The sequence below is a fragment of the Malaya genurostris genome, chromosome 3, assembly GCF_030247185.1.
Source record: "Malaya genurostris strain Urasoe2022 chromosome 3, Malgen_1.1, whole genome shotgun sequence".
Taxonomy (NCBI): Eukaryota; Metazoa; Arthropoda; class Insecta; order Diptera; family Culicidae; genus Malaya; species Malaya genurostris.
In genome coordinates this window covers 210,209,094-210,232,879 of record NC_080572.1, presented here as the reverse complement: position 1 = coordinate 210,232,879, position 23,786 = coordinate 210,209,094, and the positions used below count along the sequence as shown (strand labels likewise).

Genomic DNA, 23,786 nt, shown 5'->3' with positions numbered 1-23,786 from the left:
GAAATGGACCGGTAAGTTGGCCACCAAGATCATGCGATTTGACGCCTTTAGACTATTTTTTGTGGGGCTACGTCAAGTCTAAAGTCTACAGAAATAAGCCAGTAACTATTCCAGCTTTGGAAGACAACATTTCCGAAGAAATTCGGGCTATTCCGGCCGAAATGCTCGAAAAAGTTGCCCAAAATTGGACTTTCCGAATGGACCACCTAAGACGCAGCCGCGGTCAACATTTAAATGAAATTATCTTCAAAAAGTAAATGTCATGTACCAATCTAACGTTTAAAATAAAGAACCGATGAGATTTTGCAAATTTTATGCGTTTTATTGTTTAAAAAAGTTCTCAAGCTCTTAAAAAATCACCCTTTAGAACTAAGGTTTCGTGATGAAACTTTCTTATTAGTACCGTTCTTGAAAAAAGGTTGAGCGAGCTCAAAAAACAAAAGAAGATCCCTCGACTTTGAACTGAGGAACTACCGTTCTCGGAAAAAGAACTATAGCTCGTTCATTCTTTCAAAAGAACTAGTTCTTTTGAACCGTTCGCGAACGAATTGCCCATCTCTAGCGTGAACATTCTACACTGTACACTTCGGGTACGATTAACTCAAACACAAGAAAGAGAAAGGAAAACGAAATACAAATACAAGCAATAACCAAATCTGCTACTGATAGATTGAAATTGAAATTCACAAATTAAACACCATGATTGTGTACTGTACAGGCGATAACTTCAATTTAAACGCATTCTATTCTTTCTGTAGAGCATCAAAAGCTATTACGGTTAGTTTGTGTTTTTCTCTTTATAAAGGAAATACAATTCTTGGAAACCCGATTTTAGATCGGGTCTTCGGAGTCCTAGTGTTATATATCATTCGACTCAGCTCGGCGAAATCGGAAAATATCTGCACAACCTTTCAAGAATTTTTCACTCCGTTCGAATTTTCTCGGAGATGTCTGAACCGATTTCAACAAACTTGACCTCGTTTGAAAACTACTGTTAGGTTTACAATTATCGTTGCTCGAAGATCAATTGATTGTCACTTTCGATTCCGGAGATATAATGGTATAAATAACGTAACCGACGGAACACTTTTTTCTGCTCAAGTTTGAAGATCAATTGTCTGTCATTTTTCCTTCAACGAAACGTGTTTTTTCCTTTTTTCGGAGTTGGTTGAACCGATTTCAACAAACTTGAGCTCGTTTGAAAAAGTATGGACGCAACCAAAAACCGCTACCATTTCACTATGGTTCAGAATCTGTCAATTTTTATGGTTGCGTCCTGTTTTTTACACTCTTCGCTAACCACTTGTGTAGTTGTTTATTCGTTTTCATTAGTTTGTTTCGAAATGCGTGGACTTTCAGCAGAACAACGTCGAAAAATTGTGTACAAATGGTGCACAGAACGCAGACTGTCACTGAGAAAGATAGCAAAAATGGAAGGAGTAAGTGAAAATGCCGTGCGAAATGCAATCAGGAAGTTCGGTGAGGATAACACCTTTGAGGATAAACCGAAAACGGGTCGAAAAAAAGGTCCTGCTAACCCTCAGTTGGATAAACGTATACTGAAGGCGTTCGAGCAAAAGAAGGAGGTTTCAGGGATGTGGACAAAAAAGTGGGCACTTCGAAGTCAAATGTTCTTTGTGCTAAAGAACGTTTGAATCTTCGAACCTATAAGAAGCAGAAACAACCAAAACGTAGTTCGAAACAAGAAGCATCGATCAGGCCGAGGGTTCGAAAGCTGTACAATACGATTCTTGATGGAAATTTGAACTGCATAATCATGGACGACGAAAGCTACGTGAAACTCGCATACAAATCCTTGTCGGAACCACAATATTATACGGTGCGAAAAGGGAAAGTGTTAAACCAGTCCGAGACATCGATTGAAGTCGAAAAATTTGGTAAAAAAGCTATGGTCTGTCAAGCAATTTGTAGCTGCGGTAAGATTTCGAAACCCTTCATCACCACTGCTTCAATGAACAGCGAAATATACATCAAGGAATGTTTACAAAAACGACTTCTACCCATGATTCGAAGCCACAAGGATCCTGTTGTCTTCTGGTCAGATCTTGCTTCTTGCCACTACTCGAAATCAACGGTAGAATGGTATATTACCAAAAATGTCACTTTCGTCCCACAAGACATGAATCCACCAAATTGCCCACAACTTCGTACAATTGAGGAATTTTGGGCATTAATTAAGGCACATCTTAGGAAACATGCCTCGGCAGCCGAAACCATTCAACAGTTCGAAAAGATTGGGAAAAGTGTCAAAACTTGTCGCCAAGAAGTCTGTACGGAATTTATTGAGGAACGTTCGCAAGAAGGTGCGCCAGCTAGTCTACAATGGCTAAGTAGCAAATGTTGAGAATAATATTCTGTTGTTATAGTCAAATATTATCAGTATATCGAATCAAATTTGAATACCTAACACTTGTGAATTATTTACAGCGAAATAAAAGTGCGTCCATACTTTCTGGGACTGTCTTTATGGTATAAGTGGCGCAAACGACTAAACGTATTATTTCTCTCCGTTAAATTCGAAAAGTCTTAGAGATGATTTATTCGATTTTGATGATAGGTCTAGTTCAAAGATCAAATTGCAGGTACTTTCGGTTTCGAACATTCAATCGTACCAAAAAAAGGGGCATAATCGCGATTTTTTTCTATCCACACATGTTTTTCAGAAAGTGACTAATGATCACGTTCAAACTGATGCTTTTGGTTTAGAAAAAGTTGTCGGATAAGTGACGTAAGCGCTGTACCACGCTCTAAACGGCCAGAATTATTAAATAAAGAAAAAAACCGACACTCAAGTCAGCACATGAGCCAGCAGATGAGCCTGCATCGTGAGCTGGTTCTTCGAAGCATACGACTCCCGATCTAGCAGCAACACAACACACGAGCGTGTGCTTCAGACTTCGTGTGCGTCTTTCTGAAAAGGTACAGCACACGGGCTTTATGAGAGCTGGCTCGTGTGCTGGTCCATCACTGATTGGACCAGTCATCAAGTTAGAGAGTTAAATGGCTGCCACTTCTAGTTCTGGAGATATAATGGCGTAAGTGACGTAACCTACAAAACGCGTTGTTTTTTTCATCGCTCAATTTTCTCATAAATGGCTTTGCCGATATTTACAAGTATAGGCTCGTGTGAATGCTTCTATTGAATTGTGGATTAAGTTCGAAGATCAAATAGTTGTCACTTTCGATTCTGAAGATATAATAGTAGAAATTACGTAACCGACTAACCGCTCATATTTCATCGACTGAATTTCCTCGAATGAATTGACTCAATGAATTTTGATAAACTTATTTGAAAGCTAACAGTGTCAATCAAATTCAGAAGGGCCATGCCGAACATTCCCGATACGAGAGATGTAATGTTAAATGTGAAGTAACCGACCAATTCCATTGTTTTTCAATTCAACAAAATTCCTTGGAGATAAAAGAATCGATTTCGAAAGACTCGTTTGAAAGCTACTATTACTCACTATATTATTAACTAGGGGAACGTGTCACTTGAGCCAATTAGTTCTGAATTAGGACTGCCACTTTGAAGTCTATATTTTTGACGAATAATGAAGCAGATGCAGATTGCAATTTTTTTTCAACTCAAACGTCATGAATTTCCGTCCAACTTTGTGTTCATTTTTTATTCTGTAGTGACTTCTGAATACAACAACACTCAGTGCTTCTGTCCAATTCTGTGCTTCTAGTTCGCTTTCATATTTCGCCCTGTACATACTTATGTTTTACATTAAAGTTCACTGAAAGAAAGACAAAATTGGGGAACAAACCTAACAAATAAAAGATCTTTTCACGACCAAGATCAGTCGTTATTAGCTTACAGCGGTTTCTTCCCGTATCAGCAAGTAGAGCAACATTTATAACAAAAAGCTATTTCCGTATTAGATTCCAACATAAATCAGGTCTGGTTAGTAGTCATTAGTAGTCATATATTATATGCGTTATTTCATCTTTGGTACCAAATATAGAAAATTCGCTTAACAAGAAAATTCACACCTAGCTAAAAATACCTAAAAGTACCATATAAATGATCCCGTAATTGAAGTGCGTGGACATGATCTTCCTCCAGGCGTTGACATGAAAATTTGTTCGAAGTGGTATATCGCAATACGTAGAGTTTCACCTGTGTTTTTGGTGATGTGCATGCGCTTGCATGCGGGACATTAACTCCTTCGTATATGAGTTCAGATCAAAAGGAAAGGTGCCCATGTAGATCGCTTATCACCTAAGAAAATCAGTCTGTCAGGTGTCAATAGTGTCAGTCTAGCTTGCGCTATGGTCGATTGCATCTAACACAGACTGATAACAACAAGATCTAGCACGAAGAAAAAATTAATTTCTTCATTTATGAAACAATCGGTCGCGTTAAGCATATCGCAAATGAGCGATTGGGTAATGCCAGAGACCTAATTGGATGACGTTTATATAAATAAAACTGAAATGCTCTTTGAATATTTTTAGCTTAAAAGCAGTACAAAACAATCAACAACTGAAGTTGATATATTAAAACTTCAGTAGTTGATAATTTAAGTGAAAAAATGTTGTTAAGGTTGAAAATGCAACTGGTTGTGTGGTCTCAGTGTCGTGAATACATTGGTTTTCCGAATAGTTTTTTTTGGTTAGAGCAGTTTAGTAGAATTAGAGGTGAAAAAAACTCCCTTTTAATTGACGTAAAGTGTAAAATTATGTACTCTTCCAGAAAACAAAACACTTCTAAGTTAACAAGGTTCGAGAAACATTTGAAAACAACCGAAAGTTATAGATAGTTAATTTGAATTTAATGTATCTTGAGAATAGTAGATTTTAGCAGAATTTTGTTGAACATCATTTCGATTGAAAATTTGGTATTCCTTTACAAAAAAATCTTAACAATTTTCAAAAATTTAGTCATATTTAAGAGATTATAATATTTTAGCTCATTTTTCTCCATCTTGGGCTATAGTTAAATAAACTTCATCTGTGGTCAGCTAAAACATATCAAAAACTAAAATAAATCAACAAACTTTTTTTTGAGAAAATTGGTATTTACTTTTTCTGTTAAAAAAAAAAAAAACAAATACACTTATTTTACAGTGTATTCTGGTTCCATTTAGTTCCAATTTGCCTAAAGCATTGCCGAAAACACCAAATCAATATAACAAACCGTTTTTGAGATTTAGATGTAGCAAATACGTGAGTGAATTTCAAGAAAAAAAGTGTTTCCCGATGGAACCGGTCAATGGCAAGATACTAAATCCTTACCGACAAAATCGTGTCGTAAAACGCTAAAAAAATTTGAACAATTTTCAAAAATTTGTCCTATTTAAGAGATTATAATATTTTGGCTCATTTTGTCTCCATCTTAGGCTATAGTGAACTAAACTTCATCTGTGGTCAGCTAAAACATATCAAAAACTAAAATAAATCAACAAAGCTTTTTTGAAAAAATCATCAGTTACTTTTTCTTTAAATAAATAAAAACACTTATTTTACAGTGTATACTTTTTTCCATTTAGTTCCAATTTACCTAAAGCATTGCCGAAAACACCAAATCAATATAGCAAACCGTTTTTCAAGAAAAATTTTGCTCAGACCTTTCTCAAAAGTTAAGCTAGAATTAAAATGGAGAAGTGATGATGCAAATTGTTACTTTGGGTCATGAAGAATCCTTAAGAAAAATTTGACCCGATTAAAATACGTGAATGAATTTCAAGAATAAAAAGTGTTTTCCGATGGAACCGGCCAATGGCAAGATGCTAAATCCCTACCAAAATGGATCGGAACAATTCGATCGTCCCACGACGATTGGCGATAATTTCTGTTTGTTTACTATTTCTTTCGTGGATTGATTTTTTTGACATTTGATTCTGCGTATTTGAGCTAGAACCAACTGCTTTCGATAAACATCATACTCTTTGCATAAATTTCAATAATGACTCCGTAATAATCGAAAGACCCTTTTATCGTGGAAAGATCGAACTGTGCTGCCAAAGGCCAGCATACGATTCTAGAGGCACTCCTGCACATGAATTTCCTGGTTAAAATATCGTTCCTAAAAACACTGCAACAGATTATTTGACACACGAGATATTTCTTTGTGAATTACGATAGCTTAACATGTTCGAAAATCTCTGCCATTTTTTTTTTCTCCTAGTTGCCACATAATATTTCTGTTCAGTTTGTTTTGACGTAGATTTCGTCATTCAGGACATCGCAGTCAAACAAAATTTACAGCTTCCGCAATCGAACTCTAACCGATTTGTTTTGTTTATCGTCACGATTTCGAGTCACCACCTTTATTTATTTAACATGGGCAGCTTGGTTTGTTTTTCAGTTCCATGCACGGCATTAGACCATACTCACAGTTTGCTTGTGATCCCTCCGACAGGAGAGGTTGGGGCTCCTCCTGAGATAGCTGATTACTCTTTTCAACGCTTGTCGTCTTCCTAGCGATCGTAAAACGTTCTCCGAGCAAAATTATTACGTTGGTGACTGGTGGCCACATTCAACAATTTCGCCAACTGAGCTTATGAGTAGTTCGGATTTTCGCGATGCACGAGCAAAACCTTGACGCGTCGCTTCTCTTTCTTCGATGTCTGAATGTAGAAATCAATTAGTAGATATTCTGCTACACTTATCATTGAAATAAGGGTGTGCGAATTTTTTTAATGTGCGGTGTAAAAAAATGCGTCAAGTTCAAGTTGACGTTTTCAATTTGTCCTTTCGGTCGATAACGAATTCTTGAGTAACTTGGTAGTCATTCCACAGAACGATTTCCGTACCGTGTCGGCTGAGATACACCCTGTTAATCATTATAGTTGCTGTCGCTCTACCAGTGCGGCACTAATTTCATTGTTAAGTAATCGCCACTAATGAGAGGAAAATCAGTTTTCACAATACAGCACAAGCCCGCAAGAAGAAAGTATGGCGTGGAAATGTGTTTTCTGTTAATTGTCATAAAAAATCGCCTCAGCTATCCACGACGTTGAGCATTTTTTTCATCTCGCAAACATTATACGCTTGTTGGCTGTTATTACTCGTACTCATTCAACGGCACAACGTGGTTTCCGGTCGAAATATTGTTGGCAAAGTTTCCGGTGGCTGCGTGGTTAGAGCCGTCCAACGGGGTTCATAGATTCTCTAGCTCTAGCTAACGCACTGGCTCGGGTTCGGGTCTTTCTTTGAGTGTTCGAGGAACATCCATCGGCTGTCCCAGTAGCGAACACTAATGGAAAACGAATCCCATGCACTGCTGGGTAGTTTGACTGTAAGCAACTTTATTTTTTTTTGGTAAGCATTATACCATTTCAAACCAGTCGAGCGTAATTTGATGCACTTTGATTATGCGGTTATTGTTTCTCGCCGTCTGCTTTTTATTCGCCGACAACGATGATTAAATAAAGCCAATGCATGCGATGGCGATGATTCCATTTGTGCGAGCCTTTGGGAATTCAGCTGCAAATAAGCGCACAAAAATAAACTATGGCATTGCAAATAATTAAATTTTCTTCCGGCGCATTTGAGTCGTGGTGGATTCTCAATATAATTTGGTTCAATTGAGTTCACTGAACTAAGCCTTTAGTACTTGATATGGACTTTATTATAAATAATAACTTATATATGTAATATCAGAATGTTAGTTCCTGCATGCGTTATTTTAATCTATATTGGACAATTTAACAATTAACAACCAACCGATCCTCACTTTACGTACATGTCGGCCGGAATTATATCGGCTTCCATCGGATGGCCATCCAATCCTTGCTTCATCACGTGCAGAACCGTTTCCTTCGGTTGACATTGGAAAAATCTCTTTTCAACCAGAACGTAGTTGCATCCACATCCGCCGTTGGGATATCCACCGTTGGGAAACCCACCGTCGGATACAATTTGTTGACTGTAGATTTGTCTCTTACTGGTTCCGGGACTTTTGGTCTGGTCCTCCTCATCGAATGCCTGCTCGATAGGGTTTGACATCGGTGAATCGCCGTTCGGTTGAGGATTTCGGGCTGCATACATAAATGCTGGAGATGGTCGTCTCATTTGCACACCCTGCACTCCTGACTGTTTCGAAGGAGCCGCTTCTTCGGAACTATCGAAATCCATTCCGTTTGGCATCGGTAGTGATCGCTTGATGAATACTGAATCGATGGCATCCGTTTGACTAGGAAACACCGTCAGTGCCGTGATGAGGCACAGGAAAGCCATCGCCAACTTCATCGAGCTATTGTCCATGTTGGATTAACTTATTTTGGGAACTGGTACATTTTCGGGTAGTTTCAATTGTTTTTATAGGCCAGCAGGTTTTTGCGAGTACAAAACCGATTATGTCGAACTATCGTACGTACGTACGAAATGAACGTGCCGTTGAGTTCATTGGAACATTTATCAGTTTGGCAGTAGTTCGAGCTTGCCGCTTTTTGAATAATCAATGGTTTAGAATGTTGATACAAACTATTGATTGCCGTTAGTTGAAATATTCGACATAGATTGTTTTTTATTTGACGTTTTGAATTTGAATTTAGTTTCAATGAATCGTGAAGTACGGAACTTTTACCAATTTGTTCAGAAGGAAGCTCTTGAAAATACATGTCGATATCAAAGATCATTTTAGGTCCTTAACCTTAAAGGTTTTCCACGAATATGGTATATCTATAGATTGTATTCAGAGCATATATCCGTTTCTGTTTTTCTTGAGGTTTAGTGTCCGACTCATCAGTGCATAAAAGTTTACATAGAAAGTAATTTCAGAAATTATCAGCTGAAAAAGTGGGTAAATCAAGATCGACTTACTCTGATTTAGGTGATTGTACACCTTAAAAAAATCGATTTGATTCAACAATGTTTTTTTTTTTAAAGGACAGGATGCGAAAACTTAAAAAATAAAATTTAGTAGAAATGTATTTTGCCTTTTTCTATAGAAACGTAATAGAATTGCTGAGCCTCAGACACCCATAGTATTATATACCAACCGACTCAGCTCAACAAGATCCTAAAATGTCTGTGTGTGCACCTTTAAAAAAAAAATTTGCAGCTCAATTTTCTCGGAGACTCGTTGGAAAGCTATTGTTGGAGCTCGAATATCAAATGGCTGTCACTTCTGGTTCCGGAGATACAAACGTATAAATGACGTAAACGACAAAACGCGTTAGTTTCTCATATCTCATTTTTCTCGGAGATGGCTGAGCCGATTTTAACTAACTAAAAACTTGAAAACTTTTCTGTAACTTTTTTAACAATACGATCATACTATATTTAAACAAATAAACTAATTTGAATGAATAGGTAATACAATAAACTTTAACCCATAGTTTAAAAATTATGCCTGAAACTTGTCCTTCGTGATCAACTTTAATTTGTGTTTATTTCATGTACTGCAACGTTAGCCCGGCAACAAGTGAAATGGAAATTCTTGCTAAAAGAACGAATGCATCTTTATGTAAAAGATGTATATGCAATATTACTCCACAGGGCCTGTAAATCAGTGCATAGATGTGAACGAGACACACTTGTAATCGCTTCGATTAACAACAAGGTGCACAGTCTTGAGCAGTGGCGTCTCATCCTCATGTGCACCTCGTGCGTTGCACAACCGGTCGAATTGAAGGAATGAGCTGCGTCCCCAACTCTATCCAAATTCAATTATTTTTTTGAAACCTTTATTTATTCGATGAAAGCGCATCTCATATACATCAGACATAAAATTTCAAGTATCTGTTGTTATGTTGTATCTGTGTTAGTGTCTTTTCCGTGCACATGAGTTACTGCACAAATTCAAGAAGAGAAAGAATTACTCAGCTCAGCTCTGAGATTTGTTTGTTTAATATAAAATCCCATCCGAAAGTATATCGTTATCTCATTATATTGAAAAACACAAGCGAATTTCCATTCTTTAGTTTTCACTTACAACGAATCGTTACATCTGCTATCATACCACATAAGCAGTGCACAACTAATCAATATTGTCACGAAACGCCACTGGTCTTGAGTATGAATAGTGTGCGACTGTATAATGCAATTCCATCTTACGTAATTTGTGATTAGGGCGGAAGGCATCCTTGTAAATCGGTAGTTACCTGCAAGAATCAGCAGATTTCATTTCAGTTTGGTGAACAACCTACTCACAGTAAACAATGCACTGAAACTGCGAAAAGAACATCTTAAACTAAAAACAACACACAACCAGAACTAATGAACCTAGTTAGTATAACTAAAAACAGTTCGTATGGCCATTAACCAATATGATCTACAAATTGGAACAATTGGAAGATATTTTTCAATTTTCTATGCTAGTTTGAAATTTTAAAAACTTTTTACCGTGTCATGTTAGAATCGAAAGTCGGACTTGTATATTTTGATGGATCTTTCAGACATGTTAGTTTGAGTTTATTTTATGAATATCTTATGAGTTTATTTGGCCCTAAACTATATGATCTGCAAACTAGAGAGATGTATTAGCCATTTTGAAGAATTCGCTACTCATCACAATGTCACTTATGAAAAAAAATCTTGAAATTGACATGTTTACTCTGCTCTGGTGCCTACTTTATCTCCGGAACCGGAAGTTGAATCTGAATAAAAATAGAAATATTCTTATAGGATCTGAAGACTTCACAGTTCAATCTAAGATGGTAAAAATCGGTTGAGCCATCTCCGAAAGAACCGGAAGTCAGATTTCAATTCAGGAACTTTGTAAAGGACCATAAGTCCTTTCATTAGAATCTATGTTTGTGAAAATCGGTTCAGCCATTTTCGAGAAAATTGATTGACACTATTTTCCGTTTTTTGGTCCATATAACTTTGTAACTCTGGAACCGGAAGTTGTACCCAAATGAAAGTCAGGAACTTTGAATGGGACTATAAGATCTTTCAGGTTTGTGAAAATCAGTTCAGCCATCTCCGAGAATACTGAGTGACATTATTTTCACTTTTTTAGTGCATATCACCTTGTAATTCCGGAACCAAATGTCGGATCCAAATGAGCTTTGTAAGGAACCACGAGACCTTTCATTACAATCTAAGTTTGTGAAGCCTCACTGCAGAGCAGTGAGCATCATCAATACGATGCTGTTTAAAAGTAATAAATCAGATTTTTTGAGTCGATATGTGACAATGAATTCAACACGGATCCACAACTTTACTCCGGAGTCGAAACTGTAGACGGTGAACTACGACCGAAGCGTTCCAAGGCACAATAGTAAGCATGGAAGGTTATGGCTTCAGTATTTTGAGATGCCATGGTATAATTTTCATAGAGTATCTCGAAAAAGGAAAAAACAATAAATAGCGGTTACTACATAGCGTTGTTAGGTCGTTTGAATGCAAAAATCAACGAAAAACAAGCTCATATGACGAAGAAAAAAACATTATTTCACCAATACAATGAACCGACTCACAAGTCGATGGCAGCGATGTTTGAATTGAACAAATCGAAAAAAAATCTTAAAATTGCTTCCTCATTCACCGTATATCCAGAACTGGCCCCCAATGACTACTGACTATTCGAAAATCTCGCAAAAATTCTCGCCGATAAGAAATTCAACTCGAATGAAAAACCAAAAAGCTGAGAGCAAGGCATAAAGAAGTAGGAGAGGCGTTGGATTGATTGTATTGCAATTGAAGGAGATTACATTGATGAATAAAATTGGTTTTTGATAAAAAAATGTATTGTTCTTAGTTAGTCACACGACTTATTGAGTGATGTGTTATCCAGAGCTGCCATGTGAAAATTTTAAATATCTCCAGGCAGGCTTGAAAAAGGCTGTAAACTTGAAAAAAAGTCTACAAACTTCAAGTTTTCTATAAAGAATGATGTACAGAATTAGCACAGGTTCAGCGGGCAAAGAAAACATAAGTTTTGATTGTAAATTTTATACAAATGTCTCCGATAAACGTGATTTTCAAAAGTCTGCGAAACCAGTTTGTAACTAAAACATTTTTGCAGCTTATTTTTTGTCTTCATTGGTGTTATCTCAAGCTTCATTGTCTGGCATCGATTTAAAGCACAAAAATTAGTGTTGATATGTTTTGTAAGCTTAATCATATTCTTATCATTTATTTTGTGTACATTTCAATAACATTTTTTGGTTCTTGTCAAAACTCCAGCTTGCTTCTAATGTCCTAAGCAAAGCCTTGGTATTACATTCCTGTAGTGGAATTTGACCTTCTGTTTCAACAGACTTCGCAGCCGATTCAGAGTGTACAAAACCATTGCATGGCTAGTGCTACGACTCTAATGACACTACGAATCCTTCCAGGTTGGGGCTCGAACATTCGACAACTGGTCTAATGTCCTACTAATCGCAAATATTTGTAACTTTTACACATTATAGGATCTTGCACACATTGAATATCATTCTGGTTAAATACGAACTCATACTCATTATTCAAAATACCGAACTTCTACAGTATTCTAATCGAAAATTTTCCCGCTTTGTTCCAATGCACAGTTAAATCGTCTCCTTCAACTTCAACTTCCAAAATATAATGTTGTATCGTCGTAGCTAGGCAGATTCGACTCGGGTTGTATAATCAAACGAAGGCGAACAGTCCAAATCAAAAGTTGTGGAACTTCATAAAAGTGAGCTTACGATTCATCAAGTCTAAATGTCTGAAACATTTCGACAATAATTACTCCACTGGCATACTGAAATACGATTTCAAGTACGATGGCAAACTTTTTGCTCTACTCTTTTCTTTTATGAACAATCCGTCACTGCACAGTGAAGTATAGTTCAGCGAGCAACTTTCCACGATTCTATAAATCATATCTAACGGTAGCAGCAAGTTCTGCAATTAGCCTCTTTAATTGTTAATGCAACCTGCGATAGCAACGCCCAGGCAGGCACTTCGCGTTCACCCCTGAACCTGACCTTTGTCGAAGTTTTCTTCCGGAAGAGAGACAGAGAAAGAAGTACAAACTGCACGCCGCTTCAGAATCAGCAGCACACGCACACAATTTATTGTTAAGCGGAAGGTTACAGCGGTCGCAACTTTTCAGTTGACTCAGGCTACATGAAACAAAAAAACTGTTCGCAGTAAATTACCGTGGCAATTACAAATGCTCGCGATTAGCGACACATAGGGAACGAACTCTCGGTACCTGATTTATCAACTGCACTTGTTGATAATACTTTTTACTTCTATCGTGTTATCAGTATAAATCACAAAGAAGTACATTTTAAAATTGGAAAAGTAATAATTCTTCTGATATATAAAGTGTTTCGCAACAATTCCAATCGTGTTATTCAAAATAACGAATTCGTGAATTTGCTGTGACAAATCGTCCACTGTAGTGAACGTGTTACTGATGTGGAATTGCCAGTTTCAATGGCAAAAAAACGGAAGCAAAATGGAGCGATAAATTGCACACATTCATTCATTCATTCATTCATTCCAAAATGATGACGTCTGTCGCGATGATCCATTGTCAACTGCAGTGCATAGAACGAGTCACGCCAGTTGACTGATAAATGGTAGCAGCGGTGGTCAGTTTTGTTTATCATTTCCTCGATTTGTGTAGCAAAGTGCTCGAGGACACTGCAACCGATAGTGCTTAATGAGCTTTTACATGCTGTTTTTTTAAGCTAGGTGTGTTGTAAAAAATAGTTCTATGCTTAGGAAGCATTTAATGAGTGGCGGTTAATGGTGGGTTTGGAAAAAATGACCTCAATTTTGTCTTATGTTTTATGGTCATCCGTGAAACAGTGCAATTGCTGTATTAAATGCATGTGTCATTGTTCTGTCGATTGTTCTATACCAAATGATGGTACACGAATATCGTTGTTTGCAGTTTGTGATTTTTGTATATAAATTGTAATTATAGTGAAATTAGGACTGAGGTCGACTAGCAAATTGATTGCGTCGATTATGTTTCTCTGGATAGAATTAGTCTAGTGGCAGCGTGGTATATGGCTGAACAAATATAACAGCGTTGCCTCCCCGGTCAACGACTAAATAGTTAAAACCGGGGTAAAATAAATCTAATCTAATCTAAAATAATAGCGATCAATAGGCTACTGCTTCCATGTCCTAAAAAGCAACAGTTGCAGGATTTTCTCTTTCCCTACTTACAGTTGCTATATTCTTCTAATGTTTTTGACCTAATCGCAGTTTTTGCAAAGATTTTCATTCCATATTGATTTCGGTCATTATTTCTTATCAATTACTCTAAATTCAAGCATTCCGATGTTTTGCATCTATAAACATATGAAAATAATGTTTGTGTCTGTATCGATGTAAATTTCAGCAAAATAACTGTGATTTTAAAGATAGGACTTATCTTTACATGCTTTGAATTGTAAATTTAAGTGAATTACGACGCTCCTGTTATATGCATCTATAAAGACTTAAATTTACCCAATTTTTTCTAAGTGTGTAGTTTTACTTGAACAATTTATTTTTCACGTGTCAGACAATTTTACATCATTCAGGACTATGATTTTAATGATACAAATCATCTTTCGCGACAGTCCATTACTGTTACAATGTAATTTAAATAATTTGAGAAATTTAGCTTCACACCTAGAGAAATATCGTATAAATTTACGTCTTCTGAGACCGACATAATTGAGCGTCAGAAATGACTCATCTTTACAGTTGATTTAACACGTATTTGTTGCATTCTAACATATTTTTAAGTACTGGAACATATAAGTTTAGTCGGTAGTCGGCTGCCCAAATCAAACAATGTATTAAGGGTATATAGTGTGACGGATATTTTTAAAGTCTATTTTGGGGTTTTTTCTTCTGATGGATCAATATAATGGATATATTTCATGTTTTTAAGTACATTCAAACAATGTTTGGAATTTTTTGAGAGTCGTTACATAGAATATTTTCGGAGATACATTGATCAATAGGAACAGATGTAAAAGAAGAGGTGCTCCACTGCTGCCATGATTCCGACTGTTCTGTAAATCGGAAATCAAAAAACCATACACCATTTTATTGGTTTCTACTATGTTTGGAACTAAAATAATGAAAAAAATATTTGATTTGGATAGTTCGGATTTTTTCCTTTCTCTAAAGAAAAATAAAAAAAATTGCTGGAAAAACCGACTTTAGAGAATTGTTTCAGCATGAATAGTGAGGTTGATCATTGATGTTATTGCTGGAATAGACTAGAGTGTTTAATAATTCAGCAAAATTGTGCGCAATTATTAGCTTGATAATTCTTCGCAAGACGATTTTTTCGTAAAACTGGTCCCAAAAAAGTTAGAACAAAAAAGCGATTTCTCAAGAGCCACCCTACTTTTACTCAGAAAATTTATATAACTCGATTAAATAAAGATCTAGGGAAATGGCTTTATATAATTTATATAACTCGATTAAATAAAGAGCTAGGGAAATGGCTTTCTCATCATTTCAATCCAAACATGGGCAACCCCAATTACCATCTAGGACCACCTCCATTACCAGTTCTAGAAATGCTTACACTGAAAGAAAATTATGAATATGCAGGGTTGTTACGTCGCGCGGATTTCGCGGATTTGGCGCGGTTTCTGCTAAGGTTTTGATGCTATGGCGCGGATTTCGCGCGAATTTTGTTCGAAGAATAAAAGTTCTTTGTAAATTTTTAAGCTTGTGAGTTTTATGAAACCCTAAAAAATTAAAGATGGGCGACCGTTTCAGCAATTGGTCGAGCTGGCCGAATTGATGAATTTTCACTTTGATAAAACCAAAATTTACTAGAAGGTGGTTCTAGTAAATGTTTTCTTTAGTGGACAAAATTTCGATTTTATGCTTTTCGATTTCGAGTGGTACAAATTGCTATTTCAACAGTGATGTTACCAGGAATTACAAAAACTTTTCGATATATGTGAGCGTATTCCAATGCGGAAATAGAAAGAATATTTTAGCACTCAAAGATATTGATGTCTGATGGAAGATATCGTCTCAGTGAAAACACATTCAATAATGCAAATTTGAAATTATAGTTCTGGATTTTATAACACATAGTTGCTCTGATTACATATCTGAGACTCAGCATGGATTCATGCCAAAGCCTTCAACTTCCCCAAATTTAGTAACCCACACTTCCATAATCATACGTTCTTTACAAGCACGACAACAAGTAGATTCTATATACCGATTTTGCTGCTGCGTTCCACAAAATTAATCATCACATAACGATCTTCAAATTAAGTAGACTGGGATTAAACGGACCATTTTTAAATTGGTTTCGATCATATCTAACTGGCCATGAAATGATAGTGAAAATAGGAGACTGTACAACCTCACCATTTGCTGTTACCTCTGGAGTTCCTCAAGGAAGTCACCTTGGACCGTTTATAATTTTATTGTATTTCAACGATCTATTTTTTCGATCCAGTCTATGAAGCCATCGTTCGCCGATGACTTTCATATTTCATATTTCAAAATGGGTTTAAATGCCACTCAATTCTCCGTCATCTCTTTTAGTAGCAAAAAGTTTGTATTTAAGTTCGACTATAATATTCCACAAACTGTTCTCGAACGCGCATCGTCTGTTAAGGACCTGTTAAGGTCTGTTAAGGGTGTTCTTCTGGAATCCAAGTTAAATTTCAAAGAGCACATAGAGCTAAGCTATTAGGATTTATTTTCTGCGTTACTAAAAAATTCTCTGATGTAGATTGCTTGTAAGCTCTGTATTGCGCTTCGGTTCGCTCAACGCTCGAATATGCTGCTGTTATCTGGCCACCTTAGTACCAAAACGAAATCCAACGCATTGAAGCGATTCAACGCAAATTTGTCCGTTTAACTCTCGTCTTAGACGTCTTCCATGGGGATATCCTTCAAACTTACCGAATTAACATGACCGCTGCAAACTGATTGGTCTCGATTTATTATCTGTCCGTCACGATGTTTATAAGGCTAGTTTTTTGGCAGACATACTTCAGTCGCAGATCGATTGCTCCGAGCAATTGCAATTGTTACAATTTGACATTCGACGTCGTAATTTTCGATCCTATTTTTCCCTATGTTAGAACTTATTATGGATATAACAAGCCCATTGCTAGCATGTGCCGCATATTTAACAAATGTTCAATTCTTTCGGATTCCATTTATCACGTAATGTTATCAATAAATCTGTTTTTATGTTACTGTCTCATTAGATTTAGCTACTATAGAAGCACTATATTTAAGGAAATGTATCATTTGAATGATTTTAATCTATTTATACAAAAGATGAGGAGGTTTTATACCTGCTGGAGAACAAATTTGACAGAAACTAACTCCAGTAGACATTCAGAGTAAAATCTGACAACAGAAGAAGGCGCTATTATAATTGGAATTGAAAATAAAAAGAGTAAATCAGATCATCCTGATATGGTCTACCTTATAATTCTTCTTACAAAGGAGGAAATGCTTGTCGAGCAAGAAGATGCTGAAGCAAACAAAATGTCTTCGCTGAAATCTGAACTTCTTTCAAAATCGCAATTGTTAGCATTTTTATTTTTGTTGTAACATTTTCCGTACATTAGAGGGTTATAATTAACTTAGGACATCGTAAAAGATGTAGAATAAAAATGAAATCGTTTTCATGGGGTATATTTAAGTGAGTTTTCAAGTTCTGTGGTGGTGTAATGCTTCGCTCGAATATCGCGCGTTTTAGTTTCCAACTTCGCGCGGATTTCGCGCTTTTTAGTTTTTGGCTTCGCGCGGATTTCGCGTGTTGATTTTGAAATTTTTCGTAACAACACTGAATATTACAGCAAACAAAATTCTACAAACGATACAATTCACAACTACTTAATTTTTTAAATGACTCAATATTCCACTCGCACAGAAGTTTACACTCGGCTACCGAGTGCCGCTGTATGGATATATATGTATCAATTATCCTACGAACAGATAAGAGCTTGAAAGATGATTCTGTGGAAAGGTGAAGTAGAAAGGCTACTTTTAGAATATCCGTTGTATGAAAAGTTGTACAGTCCTGTTCCGTATCTTTTTCTAATATTCATCCACTTTCTAAGAATCCTTTATGTTTAGTCTTCATGAGTTTCCGCATAGCTAATAGTAACTCGAAGCAACTGAGTTGAAACAATGAAACTCATTTTGCATCATATCATTCCAGCAGACCCTCAGAATAGTGATTTGAAGCTAAATCTACCCAAAATAGGATTCAATTTATTTTGCTTCAAAATTTGCGAAAATTTCACGAGGTTTTTCTGCGAAATAAGATGTTTCAATGTGAATAGCGAAAGTTTTTTCTTTTTGAAACTTTATGTAAAAAGCTTCTTTGCTGGGGTATTAGCAGTAGCTCGTTGCCGTTAATCACGCTTATGTTGCAATAATTCCGTGTGCGCCCTTTGATATAGTGCCACTATTATTCTGCGGTCAAGTTTTATGGTAGAAAAAAAGTTTTCATTGTCGTTAAAAAATTTCAAAACCGTGAAAATTTTCTCATAAAGAAATTCTCAATTATTCAAGATACTCAAGCCGAAAATGAATACAAAATTCCTCACCCTTTTTACCGATTGAACGGTAGGAAACAATAGTGTATTTTTTTTTTCAAATAGTGGTTAAAATGAACAAGTAAACGGTTTGCATGTTCGAGTTTAGCCTCAAAGATGTATTTTTCCCAACGTTTTACTCTCAACAATCATACTCATTTATCCGAACCCTTTTTTCACTGAGTCACGTTGAGCTTATGATGGTTTCACGACATAACAAAAAATTGAAAAAAATTCTGACAGTGTTGGTTGAATATCAAAGTTATTTTTATTTTAAATACATGAAATTCTGAGAGTACGTGGATTTTGAACAAATGCCCCCTCATAGACAGACGTAGACTTTTATGAAATTTTTAGCGATTCTGTTCATCTAACCTGCCTTTGTTTAGTGGAATTGATTTTTTTTCACTTTATTCAATTTAAGATTCCCGTGTTTTGTGTTTACTAGCTGGCAATTAGGAAAAAATAATAAGCAACACAATAAAATCTCTTTGACATAATTTTTTTTTCAATTTTCTTTCTATATATTTCAGTTGAAGAATAGGTATTGACTTGCTCAATAATCGCATGTCCTTCAAAGCAAAAATTGATTGTTTAACAACACAAAACGATTCAGTATATTAGAAAACTATTGATTCATACTTCGTTCTAAGAAACCTGATTCTTACCGGCCCTTATAGTGAAATTGGTTTGTAATGACATTATTTTCGGATGAATTCAAGCTCACTTAATTGTTTTGCGGGAAGCCAAAAATTCGAGACCTCGCCTGGTGTGTAAATGCGTAAAAGGTTAGCTAAGCTCTTGCAATTAATTGCTTGAACACAATAACAATCGTTTTTTTTTTAATTTTTTAATGTGCAGCAAATCAATAAATTAGCTGTTTTTATGTCAATACTTTTTCTGGAAGTGTGAAGTGTGAAAATCACCGGCTAATTTAAATCAATATTTTGTTGACACTAGATCAACAACAAATGTTCTGTATTTGTTAGATTTGTCTGTGAGGAAACTTAGTTACGGGAACTACGATGTTATCATTGTTATTGTCAATATTCTATATATCGAATAGCTTGTCACACGTTTTTCTAATGTCAGCCTTCTTCAAATCTTGTTAGAAGCGAGTGCGTCTACTAGAAAATCTGCACGTGCATACAACTGGTACATATTTACATTCAGATTCAGTTAATAAGTTTTCGATTTGAAATACTTTACCTTGAGTTATGCGGTCGATTGTGTTTTGTTTGTTGACTTTGAAACGATCTCGATATTCCATTGCCCGGTGTTCCGAACTGCTAAATGTTTACAATTTCCATTCCACTGCCTTCATTCCCACCTCACTGCCAATCATCCATTGCTTCATAACAGCTCATACCAGCTCGATGCGATGCACGCTAATTTCATGCTAATGATTCTATCGTTTAGCACCGGTTACACTTTTTTTGCATAGTTGCTAACCAACTTCTCCTTTTTCACCGTAAAGCGTTCTTCGCGTGCTGTGGAATCCAAGAGATATGTTGACATTTTCTAATTCCGTGCTGGTTGAAATCTTTTAAAACGTGTAGCACGAAACCAGCCTTTGGATGATTTAATTTAGATTGATCTCAGTATTCAAGCAATTTAGAAAGGTTATGACAATCTTATGTTGCAGAAATAACACTTCGGATATAACATATTTAGATTGATTTCTAAAGTGACATTGATAGGAACTGCCACAGCTGCCGCTTAGTTTCATTATGAAAGCAGTGGTTGATTTGTAGTGGGTAATTTGAAATTGAATTCAAGTGCTTCGAGAGGATTGACTACAAAAACTGATTAAACTGCAATTGAAAATTCATTTCCCTTTATGTTGAAACTAATCCATTTACTTCTTTGGCAATGCACAGTTTGAATTGTTATACGACTGCTCTTCGGTGTTCGATATACATTATTCATTCACTTCGGAAGATGTCACAACTTGCATCCTTCCTACTCACCCATGTATATATAAAATCCACTTTTGTTCAACTCTCTTGGGTGTACCGATAGAAGCTAATGAATTCGTCTGAAGCTACGGCACTATTATTCGTTGATTGTATGCAGTGTATAATTAAAATTAACATTTTGCCTTTGCTCTTCTATTTCCAGGAGTAACAATGCGTGAGAAAAAAGGTGGAGCCCTGCAGAAGCTGAAAAAGCGACTCTCCCACAGCTTCGGTCGATTATGTAAGTACTAATGAAGCAATGGTTGGTTGGAACGCTACGTTATGGAAATGTTACATTCATAACGGGGCTAAACGTCATCCGAAATTAAGCTTTCCGATTTTCATTCTAGACAGCTTGTTGAAGCCGGGTGAGAAAACGTAGGTGTTATGAGTCAGCCTTTTTTTTCCAGTGGGACTTTAATGTCTCGTTGAGTAATAATAATCGGTTTCGTCAAATTATTCCTTGCATGCAGCACGAAAATATGAATAATTTAATGTCCACGAATGAAGATAATGGGATTTAGTTTTTTCCGAGTCACATGCTACTTTTCGTCACTTATTTTCTCAAAGCAAAATTTAACAAGATACCTAGAATATAACATATGCGATTTTTGTAGAAAACATTCTTAAACTTTGTATGTTGAGTGTGAACAAAAACAAAATAGGGGTGTTACATTCCGATGCGGAATTAACTGAAGCTTTTATTTCAGCTTGCTTCCCAGCCAATTTATAAATCTGCATCCGTTTGACACTACGAATTCTTACGGGTTGACTCTCAAACGTACGACGACTGGTTTTTGAAACTAGCGCGTCATATTCTAAACCACCGACCCAGTAAGAGTGGACATTTGAAATAAATAAAGTAATGTAAGGGCACTTCAAAATTTAGCTAAAGAAAAACTCGCAGTAAAACAATGCTCTGGTTAAATGACATCAAAGATTATTTTTCGGACTTGTTACATCCGAATGCTGTATCCTTACGTTCGATTCCACCCAATAAGTTTTATTCAGTATCCTCAGTCATCTGTCTGGAGGCATTTTCATCTGTTTTTGAGAATTGACATCCTCTGGTACAATAACACGTCGATCAATAAATTTCCGGTCTGACAGACAAATGGCGCACTCAATAAAAAAAACTAATAGAAACATAATTCAAATGTGATCTGTCAAAACTTCATGACATTCGGTTCATTGAATTTTCAATGACGCTACTATTAGATAATTCGAAAACCATGAAAAAAAAACGATTTCATTATATTACCAACAACAACACTATTTTTAATGAAAAACATATTGTGCAAACAACAATATGGCTCAATAAGCATTATCCGGGCTCAGCTTCAAGTTAATCAACCATGATTAACTGGTAAAGACTGTCCCAGAAAGTATGGACGCAGTTTGATTTCGCTGTAAATAATTCACAAGTGTTAGATATTCAAATTTTATTCGATATACTGATATAATGGTCGAAGTTGTGGGCAATTTGGTGGATTCATGTCTTTTGGGACGAAAGTGACATTTTTGGTAGTATACCATTTTACCGTTGATTTCGAGTAGTGGCAAGAAGCAAGATCTGCCCAGAAGACAACAGGATCCTTGTGGCTTCGAATCATGGGTAGAAGTCGTTTTTGTAAACAATCCTTGATGTATATTTCGCTGTTCATTGAAACTGCTACAAATTGCTTTCCAGACCATAGCTTTCTTACCAAATTTTTCGACTTCAATCGATTCCAGCAAGAATCGTATTGTACAGCTTCCGAACTCTCGGCCTGATCGATGCTTCTTGTTTTGGACTACGTTTTGGTTGTTTCTGCTTCTTATAGGTTCGAAGATTCAAACGTTCTTTAGCACGAAGAACATTTGATTTCGAAGTACTCACTTTATTGGCCATATCCCGAACTGAAACCTCTTTCTTTTGCTCGAACGCCTTCAGTATACGTTTATCCAACAGAGAGTTAGTAGGACCTTTTTTCGACCCGTTTTCGGTTTATCCTCAAAGGTGTTATCCTCACCGAACTTCCTGATTGCATTTCGCACGGCTCTTTCACTTACTCCTTCTATTTTTGCTATTTTTCTCAGTGACAGTCCGCGTTCTGTGCACCATTTGTACACAATTTTTCGACGTTCTGCTGAAAGTCCACGCATTCCGAATCAAACTAATGAAAACGAATAAACAACTGCACAAGTGGTTAGAGAAGAGTGTAAACAACAGGACGCAGCCAGAAAAATTGACAGATTCTGAACCATTGCGAAATGGAAGCGGTTTCTGTTGCGTCCATACTTTCTGGAACAGTCTTTATGCTGAATTTTCACGATCTCTATGTTCCGTAAATCGACTCAAAAGATAAAAAAATCAAAGTTGTAGAAGATAACTGACATCGTAAAGCTATCAAAGGGAAGTGTAGATACAATTTTAAATGATAACTGGAACGTTAAAAAAATGTTTGCAAAGTATGTGTTGCATTTTCTCGCAGTTGATCGAATGCCAACTTATGAATCATAAGTTGATCGCTGTGGATGGCTGAATTCAATGAACTGAATCTTTGCATCCACCGTATTCGCCAGATTCAGCCCCCAGAGACTATGTTCTGTTCTCTGATTTGAAAATGAAACTCGTTGGAAAGATTTCTGCATCAAATGATGGACCTTACTGAGATTGTAGTGTTTTTTTAGGCTAAGGAGAAACCGTGGTATAAAAATACGGTTAAAATACATGAAAATTGTATTGGTCTTCAAAGAGAACACATTGCTGAATAAAGTCGAAATTTGTAATATACAACACTTGTTCGACCGGTTTTTATTTATCAACGTATTATTGATGTTGTTTTCAGCATACCACTCCTAAGCTGCTTTACCATAATGTCAAGACGCTAAATCAGTTAAAAAACCTGTTTCAATCCACCGAGTGGTGTGGTGATGCCTTTTTATATTTCTAATATTTTTAAAAATGTTACTAAGGGATTCTTAACAAAATCGTTGAATCTTAATTAAAAAGTTCATTTGGGAATGAAGTAGTATAACCTTTTAAATTTTTTATGTTGTTGTTTTATGTGTTGAGTAAACATTAGAAGATATTTATCCGATTTTCACGTCGTTGCTCTTAACGAACGGAAGTTTAAGCCCTAATAATCTTGTAAATCTGGAAGCGGTAGTCGGATCCGGATAAAACTCATGTATGATCATAATATCTTTCATATGAATCTAAGCTTATGAATATCAGTTCAGCCATCTCTGAGAAATCGGAGTGAGCTCCGTTGTAGACCACTGTTTCTGGTATTACCGGAAACTGAGAATCGGTAAAACTGTAGTAGGATTATTTCGATATTTGCCACTAAAATCTACATACCTACTAAAGAAATTTATGAACAATTTTCAAGGGTTATTT

General features: G+C 36.2%; 1 protein-coding gene across 1 annotated transcript in view; it reads left to right on the top strand.

Annotated features, from left to right (window-relative positions):
* LOC131436744 (cyclin-dependent kinase 14) overlaps positions 1-23,786 on the top strand; it is a 437,597-nt gene that overhangs the window by 126,293 nt on the left and 287,518 nt on the right. Inside the window, exon 3 of the mRNA XM_058605629.1 lies at positions 20,565-20,642. Within this exon, the coding sequence (XP_058461612.1) occupies positions 20,565-20,642 (78 nt within the window). The remainder of the gene's footprint in view (positions 1-20,564; positions 20,643-23,786) is intronic.